Source organism: Mobula birostris, chromosome 1 (genome assembly GCF_030028105.1).
Source record: "Mobula birostris isolate sMobBir1 chromosome 1, sMobBir1.hap1, whole genome shotgun sequence".
Lineage (NCBI taxonomy): Eukaryota > Metazoa > Chordata > Chondrichthyes > Myliobatiformes > Myliobatidae > Mobula > Mobula birostris.
Window position 1 is genome coordinate 38319508 of NC_092370.1, and position 25869 is coordinate 38345376.

General features: G+C 42.0%; 1 protein-coding gene across 13 annotated transcripts in view; it reads right to left on the reverse strand.

Annotated features, from left to right (window-relative positions):
* LOC140195593 (centrosome and spindle pole-associated protein 1) overlaps positions 1–25869 on the reverse strand; it is a 181605-nt gene that overhangs the window by 17465 nt on the left and 138271 nt on the right. For 8 of the 13 annotated variants that reach the window (XR_011885525.1, XM_072254286.1, XM_072254276.1 and 5 more), the window contains 5 exons: positions 24370–24504; positions 21621–21652; positions 18228–18294; positions 18035–18144; positions 10195–10330 (listed from right to left, as the gene is read on the reverse strand). Coding sequence is in view for 9 of the 13 variants with exons in the window: in XM_072254286.1 (XP_072110387.1) it covers positions 10195–10330; positions 18035–18144; positions 18228–18294; positions 21621–21652; positions 24370–24504 (480 nt within the window). In the remaining 4 variants the exon portion in view is untranslated. Of the gene's footprint in view, positions 1–1679; positions 1861–5832; positions 6854–10194; positions 10331–18034; positions 18145–18227; positions 18295–21620; positions 21653–22247; positions 22351–24369; positions 24505–25869 lie in introns of those variants that run through there. The other 5 variants (XR_011885527.1, XR_011885528.1, XM_072254268.1 and 2 more) reach the window with 4 other exon arrangements.

The window sequence follows — 25869 nt, forward strand, 5'->3', positions numbered from 1 at the left end:
AAAGAACAGGTTCGCTAAGGCACGACACCACGAGATCATGAGATAACGAGACCCTGGAAGAGCAGTGTGCCCCCACAGGTTGGTAGGAGTTTGGAGGACTGGTTCGAGGGAACCGACCATAGACTCACAGGGTGAAAAGGTACGATCGGCGGGAACCTGGTGTGTGTATCCGCCCTTGCATGGGTGCGGGGTTCAGCGCGGAAGAATAGTCATATGCGGAATGGAGGGGTCACGGTCGGTGACCACAGCGGGATAGAAGACACAAAAGGGTCCGCCCGAAAGCCAACTGCGAAGAACATCAAAGGTCTGCTTGAATCAAAATTTGCATCTCTCTTTCTCTCTCTTCAACGGCACAACAGCGATTACTGCAAACTGCACTAAGCTGAACTGAACTCTGCATCACTTAAGACTGATCATTTTACCCCTAGACTGCGATAGAGCTTGGTTGATTCCTATTACTCCAGTTCTGTGTACATGTGTGTTTTATCATTGCTAACCTGTTGCATTTATATCCTTACGTTTAGAGTACTGCGTTACTTATTTCTTTAATAAAACTTTATTAGTTTCTAGTAATCCAGACTCCAACTAGTGGTCCATTTCTGCTGGTTTGACAACCCAGTTACAGGGTACGTAACAACTAGCTTTCTCTATTTGTGAACTAACCTCCTCTCTCCTAGTCTCTTCAATTTGATTCCCACCCCCCAACCATTCTAGCTTAAAGTCTCCTCAGTAGCCTTCGCAATCTTCCTGTCAGGATATTGGTCCCCCTAGGATTCAAGTGCAACCTGTCCTTTTTGTACAGGTCACACCTGCGCCAAAAGAGGTCCCAATGATCCAAAAACTTGAATCCCTGCCCCCTGCTCCAATCCCTCAGCCACACACTTATCCTCCACCTCATTGCATTCCTACTCTCACTGTCACGTAGCACAGCCAGTAATCCCGAGATTACTACCTTTGCGGTTCTTCTTCTCAACATCCTTCCTAACTCCCCATATTCTCCTTTCAGGACCTCCTCCCTTTTCCTACCTATGTCATTGGTACCTATATGTACCACGACCTCTGGCTCCTCACCCTCCCACTTCAGGATATCTTGGACGCGATCAGAGACATCCCGGACCTTGGCACCAGGGAGGCAAACTATCAGGTCTCCTGACTGCGTCCACAGAATCACCTATCTGACCCCCTAACTATCGAGTCCCCTATTATTACTGCCCTCCTCTTCCTTTCCCTACCCTTCTGGAGCTACAGGGCTGGACTCTGTGCCAGAGGCACAGCCATTGTTGCTTCCCCAAGGTAAGCTGTCCCCCCCCAACAGTACTGAAACAGGAGTACTTATTGTCAAGAGGCACAGCCACTGGGGTACACTCTAGTACCTGACACTTCCCCTTCCCCCACCTAACCGTGACCCACTTGTCTGCCTCCCGTGGCCCCAGCCTGCAACTCCTCTCTATCAGCTCCTCACTCTCCTTGACCAGACGAAGGTCATCGAGCTGCAGCTCCAGTTCCCTAACACGGTCTCTTAGGAGCTGCAGCTCGGCGCACCTGGCGCAGATGTGGACGTCCAGGAGGCTAGGAGACTCCAGGATCTCCCACATTCGACACCGAGAACAACAAGCTGCCCTCACACTCATACTTCCCCCTTTCCTCAAATAACAGGAAAAGTTGAAAACCAAACCTACTTTGCCTCGCCCGGTTCTGCCTCAGCCCATTGAGCCAAAGCCCTTAAGACTTCACTCTGCTCCCGCTCACTCTGCTGCCCGCAAAACGATGCTGCCCGCTGTATAAGGCTGTGTTCCTTTTAAATCTTCCGTGCTTCACTGCCCGACATCACACACCTGCGCAGTCTTGCCTCTCTTAACTCTGATAATAAGAAGAAAAAATCAAAATAGCTCCCGCCGCACTCCCGCTCCGATTCTCAGACTTCCTTCTCCAAATTAAACCTGAATCAGGATTTCTGACTTTTTAAATCTTCCGCGCTTCACTGCCCGATGTCCCTTTTATCTATCTACTTGTAATCTCCTCAAAGAATTCCAACAGGTTCATTGGGCACTATACTGACTTTATCCTACCTTGTCCTGTGTCACCAAGTACTCCATAACCTCATCCTTAATAATTGACTCCAACATCTTCCCAGCCTATAATTTCCTTTCTGCTACCACCTTCCTTTCTTAAAGAGTGGAGTGACATTTGCAATTTTCTAGAACCATGCCAGAGTCCAATGATTCTTGAAAGATCATGACTAATGCCTCCACAATCTTTATCGCTACCTCTTTCAGAATCCTAGGGTACAGTTCATCTGGTATGGGTAATTTGTGCACCTTTAGGTCTTTCAGCTTTTTGAGCACCTTCTCCCTTGTAATAGTAACCCTCACACCCTTCAACAGCTGGCACACTGTTAGTGTCTACTACAGTGCAGACTGATGCAAAATACTTATTTAGTTCATTTTGTCCCTCATTATTATTTCTCCAGCCTCATTTTCTAGCAGTCCTACATCCACTCTCATTTATCTTTTATTCTTTAAACACTTGGAAAAGCTTTTTCTATTCGCCTGGATATTGTTTGCCAGCTTGCTTTCATATTTCATCTTTTCCCTCCTAATGAGTTTTAGTTGCTTGCTGTGCGTTTTTAAAAGCTTCCCAATCCTCTATCTTCACGCTAAATTTTGCTTTGTTGTATGCCCTCTCTTTTGCTTTTACATTAGCTTTGACTTCCCTTGTCAGCCATGGTTGTACTATTTTGCCATTTGAATATTTCTTTGTTTTTGGAATACATCTATCTTGTACCTTAACAACAGGAATTCTGCATATGCTGGAAATTCAAGCAACACACATCAAAGTTGCTGGTGAACGCAGCAGGCCAGGCAGGCTAGGAAGAGGTACAGTCAACATTTCAGGCCGAGACCCTTCGTCAGGACTAACTGAAGGAAGAGTTAGTAAGAGATTTGAAAGTGGGAGGGGGAGGGGGAGATCCAAAATGATAGGAGAAGACAGGAGGGGAAGGGATGGAGCTAAGAGCTGGACAGGTGATTGGCAAAGGGGATATGAGAGGATCATGGGACAGAAGGTCCGGGGAGAAAGACGGGCGGGGGGGGGGGAACCCAGAGGATGGGCAAAGGATGGGCAAGGGGTATAGTGAGAGGGAGAAAAAGGAGAGTGAGAGAAAGAATGTGTGTATATAAATAAATAACGGATGGGGTACGAGGGGAAGGTGGGGCATTAGCAGAAGTTAGAGAAGTCGATGTTCATGCCATCAGGTTGGAGGCTACCCCGACGGAATATAAGGTGTTGTTCCTCCAACCTGAGTGTGGCTTCATCTTTACAGTAGAGGAGGCCGTGGATAGACATGTCAGAATGAGAATGGGATGTGGAATTAAAATGTGTGGCCACTGGGAGATCCTGCTTTCCCATGATCCTCTCATATCCCCTTTGCCAATCACCTGTCCAGCTCTTAGCTCCATCCCTTCCCCTCCTGTCTTCTCCTATCATTTTGGATCTCCCCCTCCCCCTCCCACTTTCAAATCTCTTACTAACTCTTCCTTCAGTTAGTCCTGACGAAGGGTCTCAGCCTGAAACGTCGACTGTACCTCTTCCTAGAGATGCTGCCTGGCTTGCTGCATTCACCAGCAACTTGGATGTGTGTATCTTGTACCTTCCTCATTTTTCCCAGAAAATTGCTGCTCTGCTGTCATCCCTGCCAGCATTTCCTTCTAATTTGCTTTGGCCAACTCCTCTCTTATACCACTGTAATTTCCTTTATTCCACTGAAATACTGCTACGTCAGACTTACTTTCTCCCTATCAAATTTCAAGTTAAACTCAATCATATTATGATCACTGTTTCCTCAGGGTTCCTTTATCTTATGCTCCCTAATTGCCTCCAGTTCATTACATAATACATAATCCAGTACAGCTGATCCCTTAGTAGGTTCAATGACTAGCCGCTCTAAAAAGCCATCTAGAAGGCATACAATAAATTCAGTCTCTTGGGATCCATTACCAACCTGATTTTCCCAATCTACCTGCATGTTAAAATCTCCCATGACTATTGTAACATTGCCCTCTTCTATTTCCCATTGTAATCTACCATGCTACTGTGTGGAGGCTTGTATATAACTGCCACCAGGGTCCTTTTACACTTGCAGCTTCTTAGCTCAACCCACAAGGATTCAACATCTTCCGATCCTACATCACAACTTTCTAATGATTTGATGCCTTTCTTTACCAGCAGAGTCTACCTTCCGATACAATATGCAACCTTCATTCAGCTCCCAACTCCAACCATCCTTCAACCACAATTCAGTGATGGCTACAACATCATACCCAACAACCTGTAAAAGTGCAACAAGATCATCCACCTTGCTTCTTATACTCCGTGCATTAAGATATAACACTTTTGAGTTCTGTATTTGCTACCCTTTTTGATTCTGCATCCCTAATGCACTGATATTCACCCTGCTGGCTGCAATTTTGTCATATCATCTTCCTGCCCTTCCTGACAGTCTGACGCATGCTACTTTTGCTTTTTTTTAAAAATAACATCCGTCCTATCCAGAGTCCCTTCACCCCGGTTCCCATCCCCTGCCAAATTAGTTTATACCCTCCCCAACAGCTCTAACAAACCTGCCTGTGAGAATATTGCTCCCCCTTGGGTTCAGGTGCAACCCGTCCCTTTTGTACAGTCATACTTTCCCCAGAAGAGAACCCAATGATCCAAGAATCTGAAGCCCTGCCCCCTGCACCAACTTCTCAGCCAGGCATTTATCTGCCAAATCATCCTTTTTCTACCCTCACTGACATGTGGCACACGTAGCAATCCAGAAGTTACCACCCCTCAACCATCAGGCTCTTGAACCAAAGGCTATAAGTTTCACTTGCCCCATCATTGAAATGCTCCCACAACCAGCGGGCTCATTTTCAGGAATTCATCTCATGTTCTTGTGTACGGGGTTTCTTCTTTGTATGTTAACTTTAAAATGGCTTCTTTGTTATGTTAATCTTTTAAACTACTGTGTGTGTGGATCAAAATGGCTTCTATGTTATGTTAAATGCTGAGAGAGTCTCTAGCTAGAAATTTGCTTGAGTTAATACAGATAGCAGAATGCTATTGGCCAATGGGTGTTCATGTTATCATTTCTTGGGGTGATAATGCTGTCTCGTATGACTGGGAACGGGGGTTTTTTGGTGGGGAGACGGACGAGAGACGGGGAGGACGACGGACGTGCGGGGGTTTTGGGGGGAGTCGGACGAGAGACGGGGAGGACGACGGATGTGCGGGAGTTTTGGGGGAGTCGGGCAAGAGACGGGGAGGACGACGGACGTGCGGGAGTTTTGGGGGGAGTCAGACGAGAGACGGGGAGGACGACGAACGTGCGGGGGTTTTGGGGGGAGTCGGACGAGAGACGGGGAGGACGACGGACGAGTGGAAAGGCTCCAGTCGATCACTCCGGGTGGTCCCGAAGAGGGTCCTGAGCTCCAACTTGTGCACAAAAAACTTGAACTTTGATAAGTCTGGCGCCTTTTCCATTCCCTTTTTCTATATCGAACTTATATTAATTTCATAGACTTAGTAATATCTATAAAGTGCACTTGGTAAAACATACTGTGTGTGCTGGCTGATTTGGGTGGCAGTGGTACAGCAACCGACCCGGCTGGAGGCGTCCAGGCGGGTGCTGGGCGGGATTTCCCCTAGATATATACAAGCCAATATAGCGGAGCTTTACACTTGATAGTTATTGCTTGCTTGTTTGTTTGTTTGTTTGTTTGTTTGTTTGTTTGTTTATTTATTTATTTATTTATTTATTTGTTTGTTTGTTTATTTATTTATTTATTTATTTATTTATTTATTTATTATTTCTCTCATTTTGTATTTGGACATTTTGTTGTCTTCTGCACTCTGGACTTTCATTGATTCTGTTATGGTTATTATTCTATAGATTTACTGTGAATGCGCATAAGAAAACGAAACTCAGGGTTGTATACAATGATATATATATAGTACTTTAGAAACATAGAAAACCTACAGCAAAATACAAGCCCTTCAGCCCACAAAGCTGTGACGAACATGTCCTTACCTTAGAAAAATAGAGGGCTATGAGTAACACTAGGTAATTTCTAAGCTCCATGTACCTATCCAGGAGTCTTAAAAGATCCTATCATATCCACCTCCACCACTGTCGCCGGCAGCCCATTCCACGCACTCACCACTCTCTGCGTAAACAACTTACCCCTGACATCTCCTCTGTACCTATTTCCAAGCACCTTAAAACTGTGCCCTCTCGTGCTAGCCATTTCAGCCCTGGGAAAAAGCCTCTGACTATCCACACGATCAGTGCCTCTCATCATCTTATACACCTCTGTCAGATCATCTCTCATCCTTCGTCGCTCCAAGGAGAAAAGGCCGAGTTCACTCAACCTATTCTCATAAGGCATGCTCCCCAATCCAGGCAACATCCTTGTAAATCTCCTCTGCACCCTTTCTATTGTGTCCACACCCTTCCTGTAGTGAGGAATCAGAACTGAGCACAGTACTCCAAGTTCTAATTTGAATGATTCTAATTGAGATTCAAGGATGCTGGCAACTCTCGGTCAGTTGGTGAGTCTCTTATTTAATCCTGTTACACAGAATAGTGCGGATTGCACACAAATTAAATTGTCTTTTACCATCGCTGCCGGTATCAACTAGATCAGGGATCATTTTCAAAAGAAGTGAGACACAACTACATCATGCCACACATGAGACAGGGGACAGAGGCCCCAATCATCATTTCATTAGCAATAGTGTTCATCCTCAAGTTGGTTAAACGTGAATCATTTAAGTTGCTTGTTTCATGCTTTTTCGATGGAAGAGTATAACCCTAATGCAAATAAAGGCATAAAATAAACAAATGATAAGAGGATCAATGTAGTGGATTTTAGTATTATATTGATCAACAGATTTGTGAAAAAGATTTTTCCCCTTAATGTACAATTTCTATCCAGAAAATATATCAGATTTAACATTTCAACTCAATGATCTGTTTCTTTCTTTCTCACTGCAGATGCTGCTCAAAGTGAGTACTACCAGCACTTTGTCTTTGCTTTGTCTTGAAATGTACACTTTCCAATAATTCTATTCATTCAGTTATATACAAACCCCATTTCCAGAAAAGTTGGGATATTTTCCAAAATGCAATATAAACAAAAATCTGTGATATGTTAATTCACGTGAACCTTTATTTAACTGACAAAAGTACAAAGAAAAGATTTTCAATAGTTTTACTGACTAACTTAATTGCATTTTGTAAACATACACAAATTTAGAATTTGATGGCTGCACCACACTCAAAAGTTGGGACAGAGTTAAAATAAGATTGAAAAGTGCACAGAATATTCAAGTAACACTGGTTTGGAAGACTCCACATTAAGCAGGCTAATTGGTAGCAGGTGAGGTATCATGACTGGGTATGAAAGTAGCGTCCATCAAAGGCTCAGTCTTTGCAAGCAAGGATGGGTCGTGGCTCACCCCTTTGTGCCAAAATTCGTGAGAGAATTGTTAGTCAGTTCAAAAGGAACATTTCTCAACGCAATATTGCAGAGAATTTAGGTCTTTCAGCATCTACAGTACATAATATTGTGAAAAGATTCAGAGAATTCAGAGACATCTCAGTGCGTAAAGGGCAAGGTCGGGCACCACTGTTGAATGTGCATGATCTTCGAGCCCTCAGGCAGCACTGCCTAAGAAACTGTCATGCTACTGTGACAATTTTTGCCACCTGGGCTCGGGAGTACTTCGGAAAACCATTGTCACTCAACACAGTCCGTCGCTGCATCCAGAAATGCAACTTGAAACTGTATTACGCAAGGAGGAAGCCAGACATCAACTCCATGCAGAAATGCCGGCGAGTTCTCTGGGCCCCAGCTCTTCTCAGATGGACCGAAAGACTGTGGAACCGTGCGCTGTGGTCAGATGAGTCCACATTTCAGCTAGTTTTCGGAAAAAAACGGGCGTCGAGTTCTCCGTGCCAAAGATGAAAACGACCATCCAGATTGTTATCAGCGAAAGGTGCAAAAGCCAGCATCTGTGATGGTATGGGGGTGCGTCAGTGCCCACGGCATGGGTGAGTTGCATGTATGTGAAGGTACCATTGACTCTGAGGCGTATATTAGGATTTTAGAGAGACATATGTTGCCAAGAAGGCGACGTCTCTTCCTGGGATAATGCCAGACCACATTCTGCACAGGCTACAACAGCATGGCTTTGTAGACACAGAGTGTGTGTGCTTGACTGGCCTGCCAGTCCAGATCTATCTCCCATTGAAAATGTATGGCGCATCATGAAGAGCAGAATCAGACAACGAAGACCACGGACTGTTGAGCAGCTGAAGTCTTATATCAAGCAAGAATGGACAAAATTTCCAATTGCAAATCTACTACAATTAGTATCCTCAGTTCCAAAACGATTAAAAAGTGTTATTAAAGGGAAAGGTAATGTAACACAATGGTAAACATGCCTCTGTCCCAACTTTTGTTGAGTGTGTTGCAGCCATCAAATTCTAAATTTGTCTATGTTTACAAAATAAAATTAAGTTGGTCAGTAAAACTATTGAAAATCTTTTCTTTGTACTCTTGTCAGTTAAATAGAGGTTCACGTGAATTAACATATCACAGATTTTTGTCTTTATTGCATTTTGGAAAATATCCCAACTTTTCTGGAAATGGGGTTTGTAGGAAGATTAAGATATAAAAAGGGTCTGTTAACTAAAATTGATTTTCAATGTGATCCATATTTGAACTATGACAATGAGTCTGCACAGTTTTGGATGACCCTGTAATTTCAGTCTCTGAGACCAAAGTCCGGGCACCCTCGAAGACGGACAATCCACAAAAGTCATGTGGTCCAGATAAGGTATCTGGCTTAGCACTAAAGATCCATATGGACTGACTGGAGTATTTACATACATATTCAACCTCACTTCAGAGGTCTGAAATTTCCACCTATTTCAAATAGGCATCTACTGAAACCAGCGCCTAAGAAGAGCATAGTGATCTGCCTCAATGACCATCAAATGTTGGCATATCAACCATAACAAAGTACTTTGAGAGACTGGCACAAATAAACTTCTATCTCAGAAATAACCTACATTCACTTCAACCTGCCTAGACACAAGAGTAACTACAGCTTGTGTTCAATATAATTATCCCATCTAAAATCATCAGGTTTCAAGACCTCCCTCTGCAACTCGATACTCTCCAGATCTCAAGCACTGACCATCAAAACAGGTGCACCTCAAGACTGTACTTGGCCCTCCTTACTCCCTATACACACATGACTAGGTGGCTAAGCGTAGCTCAAATGTCATCTTAGAATTCACCAACATCACTACTGTTGTTAGACAAATCACAGATGGCGATGAGTTAGTCAGCTTACTGGAGCAAGATAGGTCACCTGGTTGAGTGGTGCTGCAAAGCAAGCTCTCCTTCAACATCAACTAAACTGAAGAGTTGATTGTTGACTTCAAGAAGGCAAACAGGAACCAGTCTACATTGGGGGGTATCAATGGTGAAGAGAGACAGCAGCTTTGAATACCTGGCTGTATAGCAATTCAACTGCACAAGAATGCAAGAAGCTACAGAGAAAAGTAGATTCTGCTCAAAACATCACAGGCACATCCCTCCCTACCACTGGTAGCATCTACAAGAAGCACTGCCTCAAGAAAGCAACATTCATCATCAAAGATAGTCACCATCTGGGCCATGCCATCTTATCACAGCTACCATCAGGAAGGAGGTACAGAAACCTTACGCAACGAGGTTCATAAACATTTACTTCCCTCAACTATTTCATTCTGACCAACAAAACCTAATCACTACTGTTTAGCAATACTATAACAATTTTGCACTAAATTGGTGTTTATAATTGTGTTAGAATTAGTAAAAATTACAGATAATTTACATTTAATTAGATTTTTCTTTTGAATCCTGTTTATATGATGCTATGTGCCTGTGATCCTACTGCAAGTAGGTTTATCACGGCATCTGTGCATATGACAAGTGATTAACACTGCAAAAGCACAAAATCTATCAATTTGCTCCACAGTGACCTTGCTTTGATTTTAAGGAAAATTTTCAGTAGGTTTCCTTAACTTCAGTGCAATGTCAAATTTTGTATGAAAATATAAACTACTTTATACAGTTTTAAATAGCTACTGCATTTTACCTGAATGCTGAAGATCTTGCAAACGTTTCATTCGCTGTTCATTTCTGGCTCTTACTTGATCCAAATTAAAACTGGACACAGAGTGCAGAGAGATGGAATCTGGCTGTGATATGGGTTGCACAGCAAGACGACTTTCCTTTAAAAATTAAACAAAAAAGGAGTAATATCATAGCAAACAAGTGAACTCAAAGTCTTAAATTCCACTAGTATAGAAAATCTGCCATCCAGTACCACTTAAGTCCTGCCTGTACTGGATTAACGATTTTACTGATTAATTACGTTAATCTCTACTCGCAAAGCTTCCAATTTCTTTGTAGTGCAGTGTTTGTAAATTCTTTGTTTGCAGGTTCAGGAACAGTTATCACCCCTCACCATCAGACTCTTGAACCAGAGAGGATAACTTAAATCGCCTCATCACTGAACTGTTCCCACAATCTATTTACTCACATTCAAGGGCTCTTGTCTCATGTTCTTGATATTTATTGTTTATTTTTTTTATTATTTAAATTCTCTTCATTTTTATATTTCCACAGTTCTTTTTTGGCACATTGGTTGTCTGTCTGTCCTGTTTGGGGGGTGGGGGGGGGGTCATTGATTCTATCGTGGTTCTTGTATCAACTGTGATTGCCTGCAAGAAAATGAACTTCAGGGTGTATGAACATATACATACATTGATAATACATTTGCTCTGAATCGCCAAAATATCTAACAGTTCTGCCAAGAATATATAATAAAATCACCATTCTATATTTAGAACAAAAGGATGTCTGGCATTAAGCTAACTTAAGTCTTCCTTTTTCTTGAATTGTGGTGTAGGAGACAGAACCCTTGATACATCTCAATTTTTTTTTTTTGACTTTTTAAACTCTTGATACTGTTGGGTGGGGGCAGGGAGTGGAAATGACCTAGCAGAGTAAAGTCACAGCAGTCAGGTCTCTGGCACTGAGTCTGGCTCTGTGACTCAGAAGGGATGGGAGGAGAAGAGGCAAGCTGTGGTGATGGGGATTTGTTAGTTAGGGAAACAGAAAGGAGGTTCTGTGGATGAGAATGAAAATCCCAGATGGAATGTTGCCTCCCAAGTGTAAAAGTCTTGAACATCTCCCATCAGGTCCTTGGCATTCTTAAGAGGGAGGATGAACAGCCAGATGTTGTGGTCCATGGAGGTACCAATTACATAGGTAGGAAGAGTAACGAGGCTCTGAAAAATGAGTTCAGGGAATTAGGTGCTAAGTTAAAGGACAGGACCTCTAGGGTTGTGATCTCAGGACTGCAACCAGTACAATGTGATCATGAGGCCAAAAATAGGAAGATCATACAGTTTAACATGATGCTAAGGAGTTGGTATAGGAGGGAGGGTGTCAGATTTTTTTAATCATTGGGCTCTCTTCCAGGGAAGGTGGGACCTGTACAGAAGAGATGGTTTGCACCTGAACCGAAAGGGGACTAATATCCTAGCAGGAATATCCTAGCAGTTCCTCGTGCTGTGTGGGAGAGATTAAACTACAGTTGCAGGGGGATGAGATCCAGAGTGCCCGAACAGATAGTGGAGAGGTTGTGGAGACATGTTGTTAAGACCTCAAAGTCAGGAATCCAAAGGTTGAGCATGGTGCAATTAATGCTCTGAGCTGTGTATATTTCAATGCAAGTAGTATTGTAGGAAAGGCAGCTGAGCTCAGGGCATAGATCAACACCTGGAATGATTATATTGTAGCCACTAGTGAGACTTCGTTGCAGGAGGGACAGATCTGGCAGCTCAATAGTCCGGGGTTCCATTGTTTTAACGTAACAGAGCAGTAGAGATTAAAGGAGGAGGAGTAGCATAATTAGTCAGAGAAAATGTCACGGCAATACTGAGTCAGGACAGACTGAAGAACTCTTTTAGAGAGATTTTATGGGTGGAAATGAGGAAGAAAGGTATGACCACATTAATTATAGACCACCCAGCAGTCCGCAGGATTTAAAGGAACAAATCTGTAGAGAGATCGCAGACTACAGCGGGAAACATAAGGTTGTTATAGTTGGTGATTTTAACTTACCTCATATTGACTGGGACTCCCATACTATAAAAGGACTAGATGGGATAGAGTTTGTCAAATGTGTTCAGACAAAGTTTCCTTCCTCAGTACATAGGAGTCCCAACAAAAGAATGTGCAATACTTGATCTCCTATTAAGGAATGAGACAGGGTGGGTGACAGAAGTTTAAGTAGGGGAACACTTTGCATCTAGTGATCACAATGCCATTAATTTCAAATTAAATACGGAAAAAGATTAATCTGGTCAAGGTTGAGATTCTAAATTGGAGAAAGGTCAATTTTGATGGTATCAGAAAGGATCTGGTAAGTGTGGATTGGGACAGTCTGTTTACTGGCAAAGGTGTACTTGGTAAGGGCGAGGTCTTCAAAAGTGAAATTTTTAGAGTATAAAGCTTGTACATGCCTGTCAGAATAAAAGGTAAAGGTAATAAGTTTAGGAAACCTTGGTTTTCAAGAGATATTGAGGCACTAGTTAAGAAAGAAAAAAAGGTGTATAGCAGGGATAGGCAAGTTGGAACAAATTAGGTACTTATGGAGTATAAGAAATGTAAAATAACACTTAAAAAATAAATCAGGAGGACCGGAGGATAGCTAATGTTGTTCTGCTGTTTGAGAAGGGCTCTAAAAATAAACCAGGAACTTATTGGCTGGTGAGCCTGACATTTGTAGTGGGAAAGTTATTGGAAGGTATTCTAAGGGACCAGATATATGAGTATTTGGATAGACATGGATAGCATGGTTTTGTCATTTTAAATTAGGTTTAACCAATCTTATAGAGTTTTTTGAGGAAGGTACTAGAAAAGTTGATGAAGGCAAGGCAGTGGATGTTGTCTACATGGACTTCAGTAAGACATGTGACACAGTCCTGCATGGGAGGGTGATCATGAAGGTTCAAGTCGCTTGGTATTCAAGGTAACGTAATGAGTTGGATTAGGCATTGGCTTTGTGAGAGAAGTCAGAGAGTGGTAATAGATAGTTGCCTCTCTGACCGGAAGCCTGTGTCTGGTGGACTGCTGCAGGGATCAGTGCTAGATCCACTGTTGTTTGTCATCTATTATCAATGAACTGGATGATAATGTGGTTAAATGGATCAGCAGATTTGCAGATGACACCAAGATTGGGGTGTAGTGGACAGCGAAGGCAGCCATCAGAGCTTGCTGCACAATCTGGACCAGCTGAAAAATAACAGATGGAACTTAATGTACACAAGTGCGAGGTGATGCACTCTGGTAGCACTAACTAGGGTAGGTCTTACACATTGAGCATTAGGGCACTGAGGAGTGAGGTAGAACAAAGGGATCTGGATATACAAGTCCATAATTCATTGAAAGTGGCTTCACAAGTAGATAGGGTTGTAAAGAAAGTTTTTGGCACATTGGCCTTCATAAATCAAAGTACTGAGTATAGGAGATGAGATGTTATGTTGAAGTTGTATAAGATGCTAGTGAGGTCTAACTTGGAGTATTGTGTACAGATTTGGTCACCTACCTACAGGAAAGACGTAAATGTTAAAAGAGTACAGAGAAAATTTACAAGGATGTTGCCAGGACTGGAGGACCTAGGTTACAAGGAAAGATTGAATACATTGAGAGATTGAATATTCCTTGGAATGTAAAAAATTGAGGGGAGATTTGATAGAGGTATACAAAATTTGACAGGGGTATAGATAGGGTAAATGCAAGCAGACTTTCTTCACTGAGGTCATGGGTTAAGGGTGAAAGGTGAAAAAGTTTAAAGGGAATATGAGGGGAAACCTTCCCTCAGAGGGTCATGAGAGTGTGGAATGAACTGCAAGCACAAATGGTGCAAAGGAGCTCGATTTCAATGCTTAAAAGAAGTTTGGATAGGTACATGGATGGTAGGGATATAGGGGGCTATGCTCTGAGTGAAGGTTGATGGGACTAGGCAGCTTAAATGGTTCAGCACAGACTAGATGGGCTGAAGGGCCTGCTTCTGTGCTGCACTTTTCTATGACTCCATTTCCTGCACTTCAGATCTTCAGAGGACAGGGAAGAAATAGAGTTACTCTCCATCTCACCTTCCACTCTACCAGCCACTCTATTGAACTGATTATTCTCCACAGCTATGGCCAAAATGATTCCACACCAGACACACCTTCCCTCTCATCTTGCAGCAATTCAAAGGGGTCATTCCCTTTAAGCCTCTGCTCTCCCTTTCCTTTAATCCAGACCAACCACCCACTCTCTGTCCTAGTGTTTAACCACGGGACTGCAGGATTTATTACATCTACAATTTTTCCAGGTGAAGCAGCAATTCACTCACACTTACTAGAGAGTGTACTATATTCAGTGTTCAAACTATGATCTCCTCTATATAGGAAGAACCAAGTGCAGATTGGTTGATTACTTTATGGGCCAACTAGTTATGGGCTCCCGTGCCATCAGGAAGACAAATCGTGAGTATGCACATAAAATCCACAGCCACCTTTGTGACACCAGGGACACGCAAAGCATGTGGCAAGATATACAAACCATAACCAATTACAAGTCCAACCTGTGCATCAACGACAGTGATGCCTCCCTTCCTGATAGGCTGAATGCTTTCTATGCACGATTTGACCAACTGAATGATGTGACAGAGGAAAGCCCTCTCTCTTACTGAGGAACAGTAATTGTCTAACCCCAGTGGAGGTGAGGAGGGCCTAGCCAAGGTAAACCCATGGAAAGCAGCAGGGCCAGACATCATACTTGGTCTGGTGCCAAGAGACTGTGTGGCCCAGCTAATAGAGGTCTTAATGGACATCTTTAATCTCTCTCTGAAACAGTCTACTGTCCCTGCAAGCTTCAAGGCAGCTAACATAAATCTGGTGCTCAGGAGAGCGATGGTAACTGGCCTAAATGATTACTACCAAGTGGCACTGACTTTAACCAACAAGAAGTTCTTCGGTTATGTGCTGTGTGTGATGTATGTTGTGTGGGTGCACCGTGGTTTTGAAGAACATCGTTTCATTTGTTTGTATATATGTACAAATAGACGACAATTAACTTAAACTTGAATTTCCCCCAGGGCACTAGGCTTCTGAACTCACTGCCACATAATATTTGAAGTGTCATTGGTTAATCTGTTCCATACCTTACAAAATTTTATCTTAATGCACTTTAGTTTAATATTTATGTGTGATTCATCTGTAGATTTTGTCCTTACCTTCATAAGTTATCATGTGTTATGTATACTACAGTGCTTTACACACTGGTTCAGAGAAACTTTGTCTTGTTCTATATACATTATATGGTTATATATGTTATATACATGTATATAGTTAAATGACAATAAACTTGACTTGACTTGATTATGTTCAGTTTGAAAAGGCAACTGTAAGCTTCATGCCCTCTCCCCAGCCCATTTAAACTCACTCCTCCAGAATCTCTGGCTTACTCAATCATAGATATTTCTGATCCTATCCATCCCTCCCATCAACTTCTCTGAAACTTAAAACTAATCTTTTTCTTACTTATATGAATAAAGTTCTTCAACTGAAAATGTTAATTATATTTTTATTTCCATAGATGCATTTTCTGTTCTTGTTTTTGATTTTAAACAATTGTCTAATCTTTAGAGAATCTTTTTGTTCTGAAATGAAGGGGATACAAATTCGAGATACAAGATTGCATATGCTGAAGGTCTGCAGCAAATGCACAAGCTACTAGAGGAATGTAGCAAGCCAGGCAGCATCTAAGGAGGCAAAAGGAACAGTCAATATTTTTACACAGCAGACCAGGCAGCATCTCTAGGAAGAGGTGCAGTCGACGTTTCAGGCAGTTAGTCCTGACGAAGGGTCTCGGCCTGTAACGGCGACTGCACCTCTTCCTAGAGATGCTGCCTGGCCTGCTGCATTCACCAGCAACTTTTATGTGTGTTGCTTGAATTTCCAGCATCTGCCGAATTCCTGTTGTTTGAGTCAATATTTTTGGTCAGTTCACCACCAGCAATTATTTTTTGCAACATACAAAATATGAATCCTCAGCTCCTCACACGACTCTGCCATTTAGTAAAATCATGGGTGATCTGATAGCAATTTCAACTCTGCATTCCTTTCACTTTCCTGTTTTGTAAGTATTTATGCCTTAAAATGCTCAGATCTTTCCAATAAAAATACTTCCAAATATTCCCAAATCTCATAAATAGACAAACCATTATTTATAAATGCTAATCCTTAGTTCAACCTCATAGAATATCCTACTTAAGAAAAATTCCCCTTCCCTTCCATCTTGTCAAGGTCCTTTAAAGAAGCATCGTCTGATTATGGATAGTCAGCATGGATTTGTGAAAAGACAGTCCGTGCCTCTAAAGCCTGATTGAGTTCTTTGAGGATGTGACAAAGCATATTGATGTAGGTAGAGCAGTGGATGTGGTGTCTCAGCAAGGCATTCAACAGGGTTCCCTATGGTAGGCTCATTCAGAAAGTTAGGAGGCATGGTATACAGGGAAAGCTGGCTGCATAAATTCAAAATTGGCTTGTCCACATAAAGCAAAGGGTGATAGTATTTTGCTTGGAGATCAGTGATCAGTGGTGCTCTGCAAGGATCTTTTCTGGGACCCCTGCTATTGATCTGTATAAATGACACAGATGAGAAAACAGAGGAGTGGGAAGTTAGGAAGGGTAGTTAACAGATGGCATAAAGTTTGGTAGTGTTGTGGATTGTGTAGGAAGTTGTCATAGGCTGCAGTGGGACATTGATAGGATGCAGAACCGGGCTAAGAAGTGACAGATAGAATTCAATCCAGCAAAGTGTGAAGAGATACAATTTGGAAGGTTGAACTTGAAGGCAGATTGGACAAACAGTAGGATCTTGGGGCCATGTTCATAGATCCCTCAAAGTTGCCCCGCAAGTCAATAGGGAGGTTATAAAGACCTCCTAGGGAGGTTATAAAAGGCCTCCCCCATTATAAAGGTTATAATGGGATGTATGGAGTGTCAGGGAGGGGTAGCACCTCTGGTGGGGGAACATGACGCGTCCTTTTCAGGGCGGTTAGTCTACCTTTGGTCCCTACCTGGCACTCAGCTCTCACCTGTGGCTCCCCATAGCTGTTTGCATGCGACATTGGCCACATCCCGGGCAACGGCTTCGACAAGCCGGCTAAATCAGGTGAGGGTAGCCGACGGGTCTCAAACCCTCGGTGAGACAGGGAGTTGTCTATCCCAGCATGTGAAGACAGACTCCGGCGGATTGAGCGGACGAGACCAATGGAAGGTCCAACGGTCAAAAAGGCGGTCTCTGCAAGCGTCGTGGAACGTGTAGAGCAGGACAAGACACAGAAGACGTCCTGGTCATCCACTGCGCCTAGTCCCATCTCCAGCCGTCTAGACTGTCTTGCCACAGGATCCAGATGGGAATTGGGAAGAGAGAGTGAGGCTGACGCTGCACAACTCTCCCTCACTTAAATCCAAATCACGTGCTAGTCTCGACACCATAATGATGGTGTCGAGGTCCTCATCGATGTCAATGATGGACGAACAAGTATAAAGGCCTTCATTAGTCATTATTGGAAGTCTTCATTATTAGAAGGATGTAGAAGCTTTAGAGAGGGTGCAGAGGTGATTTACCAGAATGCTGCCTGAAAAAAAATCTAATTAAATAACTATTTGCATAGCAATGGTGAATGTACCTATGTGTAGCTAAAAGCAATTTGCAAAAAAGTTACCCCAATACTCTAAGAATATTTATTTTATTCAGTTTAAATCTTTTTTGGCTATTTTAATCTGATGATCTTATATTTTTTAACATCACATACCACAAATAATTTAAAGAAAATGAAAAATTATATAAAGCAATAAGTAACGTACAGATTCCAAGTTCTGTCTGCTTTGATTCCGACGGCGTCTTTCACGAGGAGGTAGTTTACTTCTTGTTGTCTCAGCATCTGCAGGATAATGGAAGGTTTCTCCATGACTTCCTGTTAAGAGATCACAATGAAATCAATAGAAAAACAAAGTGTACCTTCATAAGTATATCAGAATATGAAAACTGTGCACATACCTATAAAGGCACTTTCTGATTCCAGCAATGAGTTTTTTGTCAAATCTTCCTGTGAATCTCTGGTCTGCTAGAGTAGTTTCCACACAAAATTAAAATACGGATATACATGCATACAAGTTAATATCACAAGTAATATAAAATTTTTCCAAAAGAACGAAAACAATAGAACTACTTGTTTCCAACAGCTATGATGTAATGGCCATTACAGAGACTTGGATGACTCAGGGACAGGAATGGTTACTTCAAGTGCCGGGTTTTAGATGTTTCAGAAAGGACAGGGAGGGAGGTAAATGAGGTGGCGGTGAGGCAATGTTGATCAGAGATAGTGTCACACGGCTGCAGAAAAGGTGGACATCATGGAGGGATTGTCTGCGGAATCTCTGTGGGTGGAGGTTAGGAACAGGAAGGGGTCAATAACTTTACTGGGTGTTTTTATAGGCTGCCCAATAGTAACAGGAATATCGAGCAGATAAGGAAATAGATCCTGGAAAGGTGTAATAATAACAAATTTGTCATGATGGGAGATTTTAATTTCCCAAATATCGATTGGCATCTCCCTAGACCAAGGGGTTTAGATGGGATGGAGTTTGTTAGGTGTGTTCAGGAAGATTTCTTGACACAATATGTAGATAAGCCTACAAGAGGAGAGGCTGTACTTGATTTGGTATTGGGAAGTAATTCTGTCTCCTTTACAATAGTATTGGAAAGAGATAGGAACAGACAAGTTAGAAAAGCTTTTAATTGGAGTAATGAGAATTATGAGGCTATCAGGCAGGAAATTGGAAGCTTAAATTGGGAACAGATGTTCTCAGAGAAAAGAACGGAACAAATGTGGCAAATGTTCAGGGGATATTTGTGTGGAGTTCTGCATAAGTACAGGAACCACGGTGTACAAAGGCTGTAATAAATCTAGTCAAGAAGAAAAGAAGAGCTTACGAATGGTTCAGAGAATTAGGTAATGTTGGGGATCTAGAGGATTCTAAGGCTAACAGGATGGAGCTTAAAAAGGAAATTAGGAGAGCCAAAAGGGGCCATGAGAAGGCCTTGGCCGGCAGGATTAAGGAAAACCCCAAGGCATTCTACAAGTATGTGAAGAGCAAGAGGATAAGATGTGAAAGAATAGGACCTATCAAGTGTGACAGTGGGAAAGTGTGTATGGAATTGGAGGAATTAGCAGAGGTACTTAATAAGTACTTTACTTCAGTATATGGAAAAGGATCTTGGTGATTGTAGTGCAGACTTGCAGCAGACTGAAAAGTTTGAGCATGTAGATATTAAGAAAGAGGATGTGCTGTAGCTTTTGGAAAGCATCAAGTTGGGTAAGTCACCAGGACCAGATGAGATGTACCCCAGGCTACTGTGGGAGGCAAAGGAGGAGATTGCTGAGCCTCTGGCGATGATCTTTGAATCATCAATGGGGACGGGAGAGGTTCCGGAGGATTGGAGGGTTGCGGATGTTGTTCTTTATTCAAGAAAGGAAGTAGAGATAGCCCAGGAAATTATAGACCAGTGAGTCTGACTTCAGTGGTTGGTAAGTTGATGGAGAAGATCCTGAGAGGCAGGATTTATGAACATTAGGAGAGGTATAATATGATTAAGAATATTCAGCATGTCTTTGTCAAGGACAGGTCGTGCCTTACGAGCCTGATTGAATTTTTTGAGAATGTGACTAAACACATTGATGAAGGAACAGCAGTAGATGTAGCGTTTATGGATTTCAGCAAGGCATTTGATAAAAGGCACCCCATGCAAGGCTTACTGAGAAAGTAAGGAGGCATGGGATCCAAGGAGACACTGCTTTGTGGATCCAGAACTGGCTTGCCCACAGAAGGCAAAGAGTGGTTGTAGACAGGTCATATTCTGCATGGAGATCTGTGACCAGTGGTGTGCCTCAGGGATCTGTTCTGAGACCCTTACTCTTCGTGATTTTTATATGATGAGGAAGTGGAGGGATGGGTTAGTAAGTTTGCTGATGCCACAAAGGTTGAAGGTGTTGTGGATAATGTGGAGGGCTGTCAGAGGTTACAGTGGGACATTGACAGGATGCAAAACTGGGCTGAGAAGTGGCAGATGGAGTTCAACCCAGATAAGTGAGAAGTGGTTCATTTTGGTAGGCCAAATATGATGACAGAATATAGTATTAATGGTAAGACTCTTGACAGTGTGGAGGGTCAGAGGGATCTTGGGGTCCGAGCCTATAGGATGCTCAAAGCAGCAGCGCAGGTTAACGCTTTGGTTAAGAAGGCGTACAGTGTATTGGCCTTCATTAATCATGGAATTGAATTTAGGAGCCAAGAGGTAATGTTGCAGCTATACAGGACCCTGGTTAGACCCCAGTTGGAGTACTGTGCTCACTTCTGGTCGCCTCATTACAGGAAGGATGTGGAAGCCATAGAAAGGGTGCAGAGGAGATCTACAAGGATGTTGTCTGGATTGGGGAGCATGCCTTATGAAAACAGGTTGAGTGAACTAGGCCTTTTCTCCTTGGAGCGGTGAGGATGAGAGGTGACCTGATAGAGGTGTATAAGATGATGAGAGGCATTGATTATGTGGATAGTCAGAGGCTTTTTCCCAGGGCTGAAATGGATGCCACAAGAGGACACAGGTTTAAGGTGCTGGGGAGTAGGTACAGAGGTGATGTCAGGGTAAGTTTTTTTACTCAGAGAGTGGCGAGTGCGTGGAATGGGCTGCCTGCAATTTGGTGGAGGCGGATACAATAGGGTCTTTTCAGAGACTATGGAGCTTAGAAAAATAGACGGCTATGGGGAGGTCTAGTAATTTCTAAGGTAGGGACATGTTCTTTGTGGGCCAAAGGGCCTGTATTGTGCTGTAGGGTTTCTATGTTTCTAAATTACTTTCTCAATACACATTTTTAACATCAACATACTGAATCAAATTTACAGCATTTTATCTTGGAATGGAAATGAATAGTTTTTTTTGTTTTGCGTTTAAAATTGTTCGTTTTTTTATACATTTATAATTTTACAGAAAGAACATGAAAATTTGAATTTGAGAAGTACACGTGAATGCAGTATTTTTTAATGTAAAATGTAATAATGCATGGTTGGATGGTGCCAAATTATAAATCTTTATTGCACTTGTGGAATAAATGTACAGTGAAATGCACAGTGAAAGATTTAAAATATTAAGTTACATTGGGCATAATTCACTACATCTTTGTTAATCCACTTCCCGAAGTAAAAAAAAAAATCAGCTCATCCAGATTTCCAATAGGACAGCAAGTATTACATTTAATTGACGAATTTCAATTTAAATGAACTATTTTTGTAAAACTATGAAGAAGGAAAGCTGTATATAGTTTTTGCTTTGATACTTATTATCAGAGGGTAGAATTATACTACAGAATGATATTATTTACATTGTGTTACTTACCAAATCAATATGGTGCGAATTCATATTGGAAACTAGAAGAAGTGGGAAAAGTAAAATTATTTTTAAAAGGTTAAAAAAATGGCATTTTGGAGATTAACCCATATCAACTATTCAACTACTTGTATGAATTTGTGATAGTGTTGGTGTCTATCCTTTGATATTCTAGTGTTTGCTAAATCATTACAGCCATAGTTTCAATTACAACTCTTTTTAAAACAAACTAGAAACTGACATTGGTGAATTACTAAATATTATGTCTTGTTTTTTTTTGAAGTTCAATTTTCACATGAAAATGCACCTGATGTTAATACTAGTGCTAATATTAGGTCCAATGATCAAGAAGTGACAATTCACAAACTTCCTTTTCCCCAATGGGAAGGATATAATCTTGATTCTTATTTGTTAAAGATCGGGGATAAAGGTACCACTACTTAACACAGAAATAAATTAATCATCTGTAACTAGAGTTGTAGAAATAGAAATTACGTAACCTAAAAGGTTAAAAGGAAATGTCCTGGAATCACAAAAAATACAAAACAACATTTATGTATTGATCTTAATGACTACAGACCAATTGCCCTCACATCTCATGTAATGAAGGTGCTGGAGAGGTTGGTCCTAACTTACCTTGGACTGCAGGTGAGATCTTCATTGGACCCGCTACAGTTTACATGTGGGAGTGGATGATGCCATCATCTGATGATGCCTGTTGCAGAGAGCTCACTCCCACCTGGATGATGCAGGTGGCATTGTGAAAATCACTTTTTTTGATTTCTCTAGTACCTTCAATACAATCCAGCCACCACTTCTGAGTGAGAAGCTGCAAAGGACAGGCATAAACAAATCCACTATCTCCTGGATTACTGACTACCTGACAGATCGACTCCAGTTTGTACAGCTGGGTAGTTCTCTGTCTGAGATGGTGGTGAGTGGCACTGGAGCCCCACAAGGGACTGTCCTGTCTCCGTTTCTGTTCACACTGTTTTTCTCAGACTTTCAGTACAAATCTGAGTCTTGCCACTTGCAGAAGTTCTCTGATAACTGCGGTGGTTATCAGGCTATCTTGGCTACAACCCAGACTGTTTTGAGTTCATGGCAGAGAGGTCATAAACAAACTGTTATCTATTGTGGACAAACCGGCACATTCTCTCCATTAAAAATCAGTCCTGCCAAAGGGTGTACCAGAGATGGGCAAGAGTCGGAGTACAGAGGACTGGTGGACAAGTTTGTGGAGTGGTGTGGGAGGAATCAGCTGCTCCTGAACGTGGCCAAAACCAGGGAGATGGTGATTGTTTTTAGGAGGAAGAGAACTGTGATAAGTCCTGTATACACTCTGGGAGAAGAAATTGCAGTGGTGAAGGAGTACAAATACTTGGGTGTTCATTTGACAACAGACTTGACTGAAAAACCAACACCAAGGCTGTTTACAAGAAGGGGATGAGCAGACTCTATTTTCTAAGGAAGCTGAGATCCCTTCCATATGTACAGCAGGATGCTGGGGATCTTTTACTAGTCTGTTGCAGCGAGTGCAGTCTTCTCTGCAGCTTTATGTTGGGGGAGCAGCATCAGTGCTGCTGATGCAAAAAGACTAAATAAACTCAACAAAAAGGCTGGATCCATTCTTGGCTACAACCCAGACTGTTTTGAGCTCATGGCAGAGAGGAGGTCATAAACAAACTGTTATCTATTGTGGACAAACTGGCGCATTCTCTCCATTAAAAATCAGTCCTGCCAAAGGGTCTCAGCCTGAAAGGTCAACTGTACTCTTTTCCATAGATGCTGCCTGGGTTCCTCCAGCATTTTGTGTGTGTTGCTAGTTATATACATGTGCCTAAGACTTTTGCACAGTATTGTAGCTGATCTAAATCTTCTACACTGTCTACAACTCCACCAATATTGGTATCATCCGCAAATTTGGTAATCCATCCATCTACATTTTTGTCCAAACAACAAAGGTACCAGCACCAATCTTTGCGGAACACAACTAGTCACAGCAGTCCCTCCAGAATAACAGCCTTACACCCCTACTTTCTGTCCTCTATGAGCAGGAAATTTCAGAATCCAAATTTGTAATTTACCCTGGATGTTCATTCTGGATTTAGCTTAAGGTCAGAAAGTTAATGGAGATGGGAACTGTTTAAGTTTGAAGGGATTTGGCATGTCAACAAATACACTCAAAAACTTCTGTAGATGTACTGCGGAGAGCATTCTGACAGCCTGCATCACTGTCTGGTGGGGGGCGGGTGCGGGCTACTGCACAGGACCAAAAGAAGCTGCAGAAGGTTGTAAATTTAGTGGGCTCCATCTTGGGTACTAGCCTACAAAGTAATCAGGACATCTTTAGGAAGTGGTGTCTCAGAAAGACAGCATCCATTATTAAGGACCTCCAGCACCCAGGACTTGCACTTTTCTCACTGTTACCATCAGGTAGAAGATACAGAAGCCTGAAGGCACACACTCAGTGATTCAGGAACAGCTTCCTCCCCCTCGCCATCCAATTTCTAAATGGACATTGAACCCATAAACACTACTTCATTTTTTAAAATATATATTATTTCTGTTTTTGCACAATTTTTAATCTATTCAATATACATATACTGTAATTGATTTACTTGTTTGATTGTTTATTCATTTGTTCTTCTTCTATATTATGCTGCTGGTAAGTTAAAAAATTTCATGACACATACCGGTGATAATAAACCTGATTCTGATTCTGTTAACAAGTTATTAGTTGAATATTAGCACTGACCTGCTTCTTTCCTTTTCATACCATCCAGTTTCTTCTTCTGCTCTCTTAATAAGGCCTCCTGTTGAATCTCCAGTGTGTTACTATCACTTGGAGGGTCTGGATACATTTGTCTTACTTGAGCACGTGCTGCTGAATCTAAATAGTAAGAAGTTACAAAACGAACAATGCAGTTACAAATTCCAAAAGCTACAAAATATTGTAAAAATCAAGTCACTATCCCTTAAGAAACTCAATCTCCAAGTTAAATATTTTTCTGAGTGTTGAGGAGAGTTTTTAATTACTGATGAGATGTGGTATCACTGGCAAGATCATTATCGAGTGCCTATCCTCAATTACCTTTGGGAAGTGGGTAGAAAATGTTTTTTCGAAATATTGCTATTCCTGTAGTAAAAGTACAATTACAGTGCACAACAAGACATTTCCAAGCCAAGAAACATATTATACAGCATGAAAACAGGCCACTTGGCCCATTATATCTGCCAACTAATGGTCAGCTGTCTATATTAATCCCATCTTTCAGCACTTTGCCCATATCCCTCTAAGCCTACGTGATTCAAGAGCTCCAATGCAATCTACAACACTGCTTCCATCACTCTCACTTCTAGCTACACTATTCGCTGGGTAAAAAAGAATCCACTTATATCCCCTCTAATTTCCTTATCTTACTCTGAATCAACGGCCCTCCAGCCTTATCAATCTCTGATATGAGGAAATGGTTCCTGCCGTCTCACAATTTTATACATCTGTCCTGTCCTCTGTTAACCTCCACCAGTCCAGAGAAACAGACTCAGCTCTCCTCATAACTGAAATGGTGTATCCCAGTCAACATTCTGGTTAACTCCCTCTGCAGCCTCTCGAGCATTATCACATCTTTTGTGTTGTGTGATAACCAGGAGTGCATACAATCCTCCAACAGAGTTCTGATCACTGTTCTGGAGGAACTGGTGCAGCAGAATCTCCCTGCTCGTGTATTGAATGCCCTGACTAATGAAGGCCAGCTACCTAAATGCCTTCTTGAGCATGTTATCTACCTCACATTTATATGGATTAAACTGCATTTGCCATTTCTAAACCAATTTTACCAACTCATCAATAGCACCCTGTAGTTTAAGATTACCAACCACACAATCAACACCATTGGATGTGATGTAGAAGACATAACCACCCAACTTACTCCTACATGCCTCCTACAGCCACATTCAAATCACGCACAGGTCATTGTTGGTGAAGTATATTAAGACCATAAGACATAGGAGCAGAATTAGGCCATTCATCCCATTGAGTCTGCTCCGTCATTTTATCATGGCTGATCCTGGATCCCACACAATCCCATACACCTGCCTCCCCTCCAAATCCTTTGGTGCCCTAACCAATCAGGTAACAATCAACTTGCACTTTAAATATACCCAGGGTCCTGGTCTCCACCGTAGTCTGTGGCAGAACATTCCAAGAATCACTACTCTCTGGCTATAAAAATTTCCTCCTCCTATTTTAAAAGGT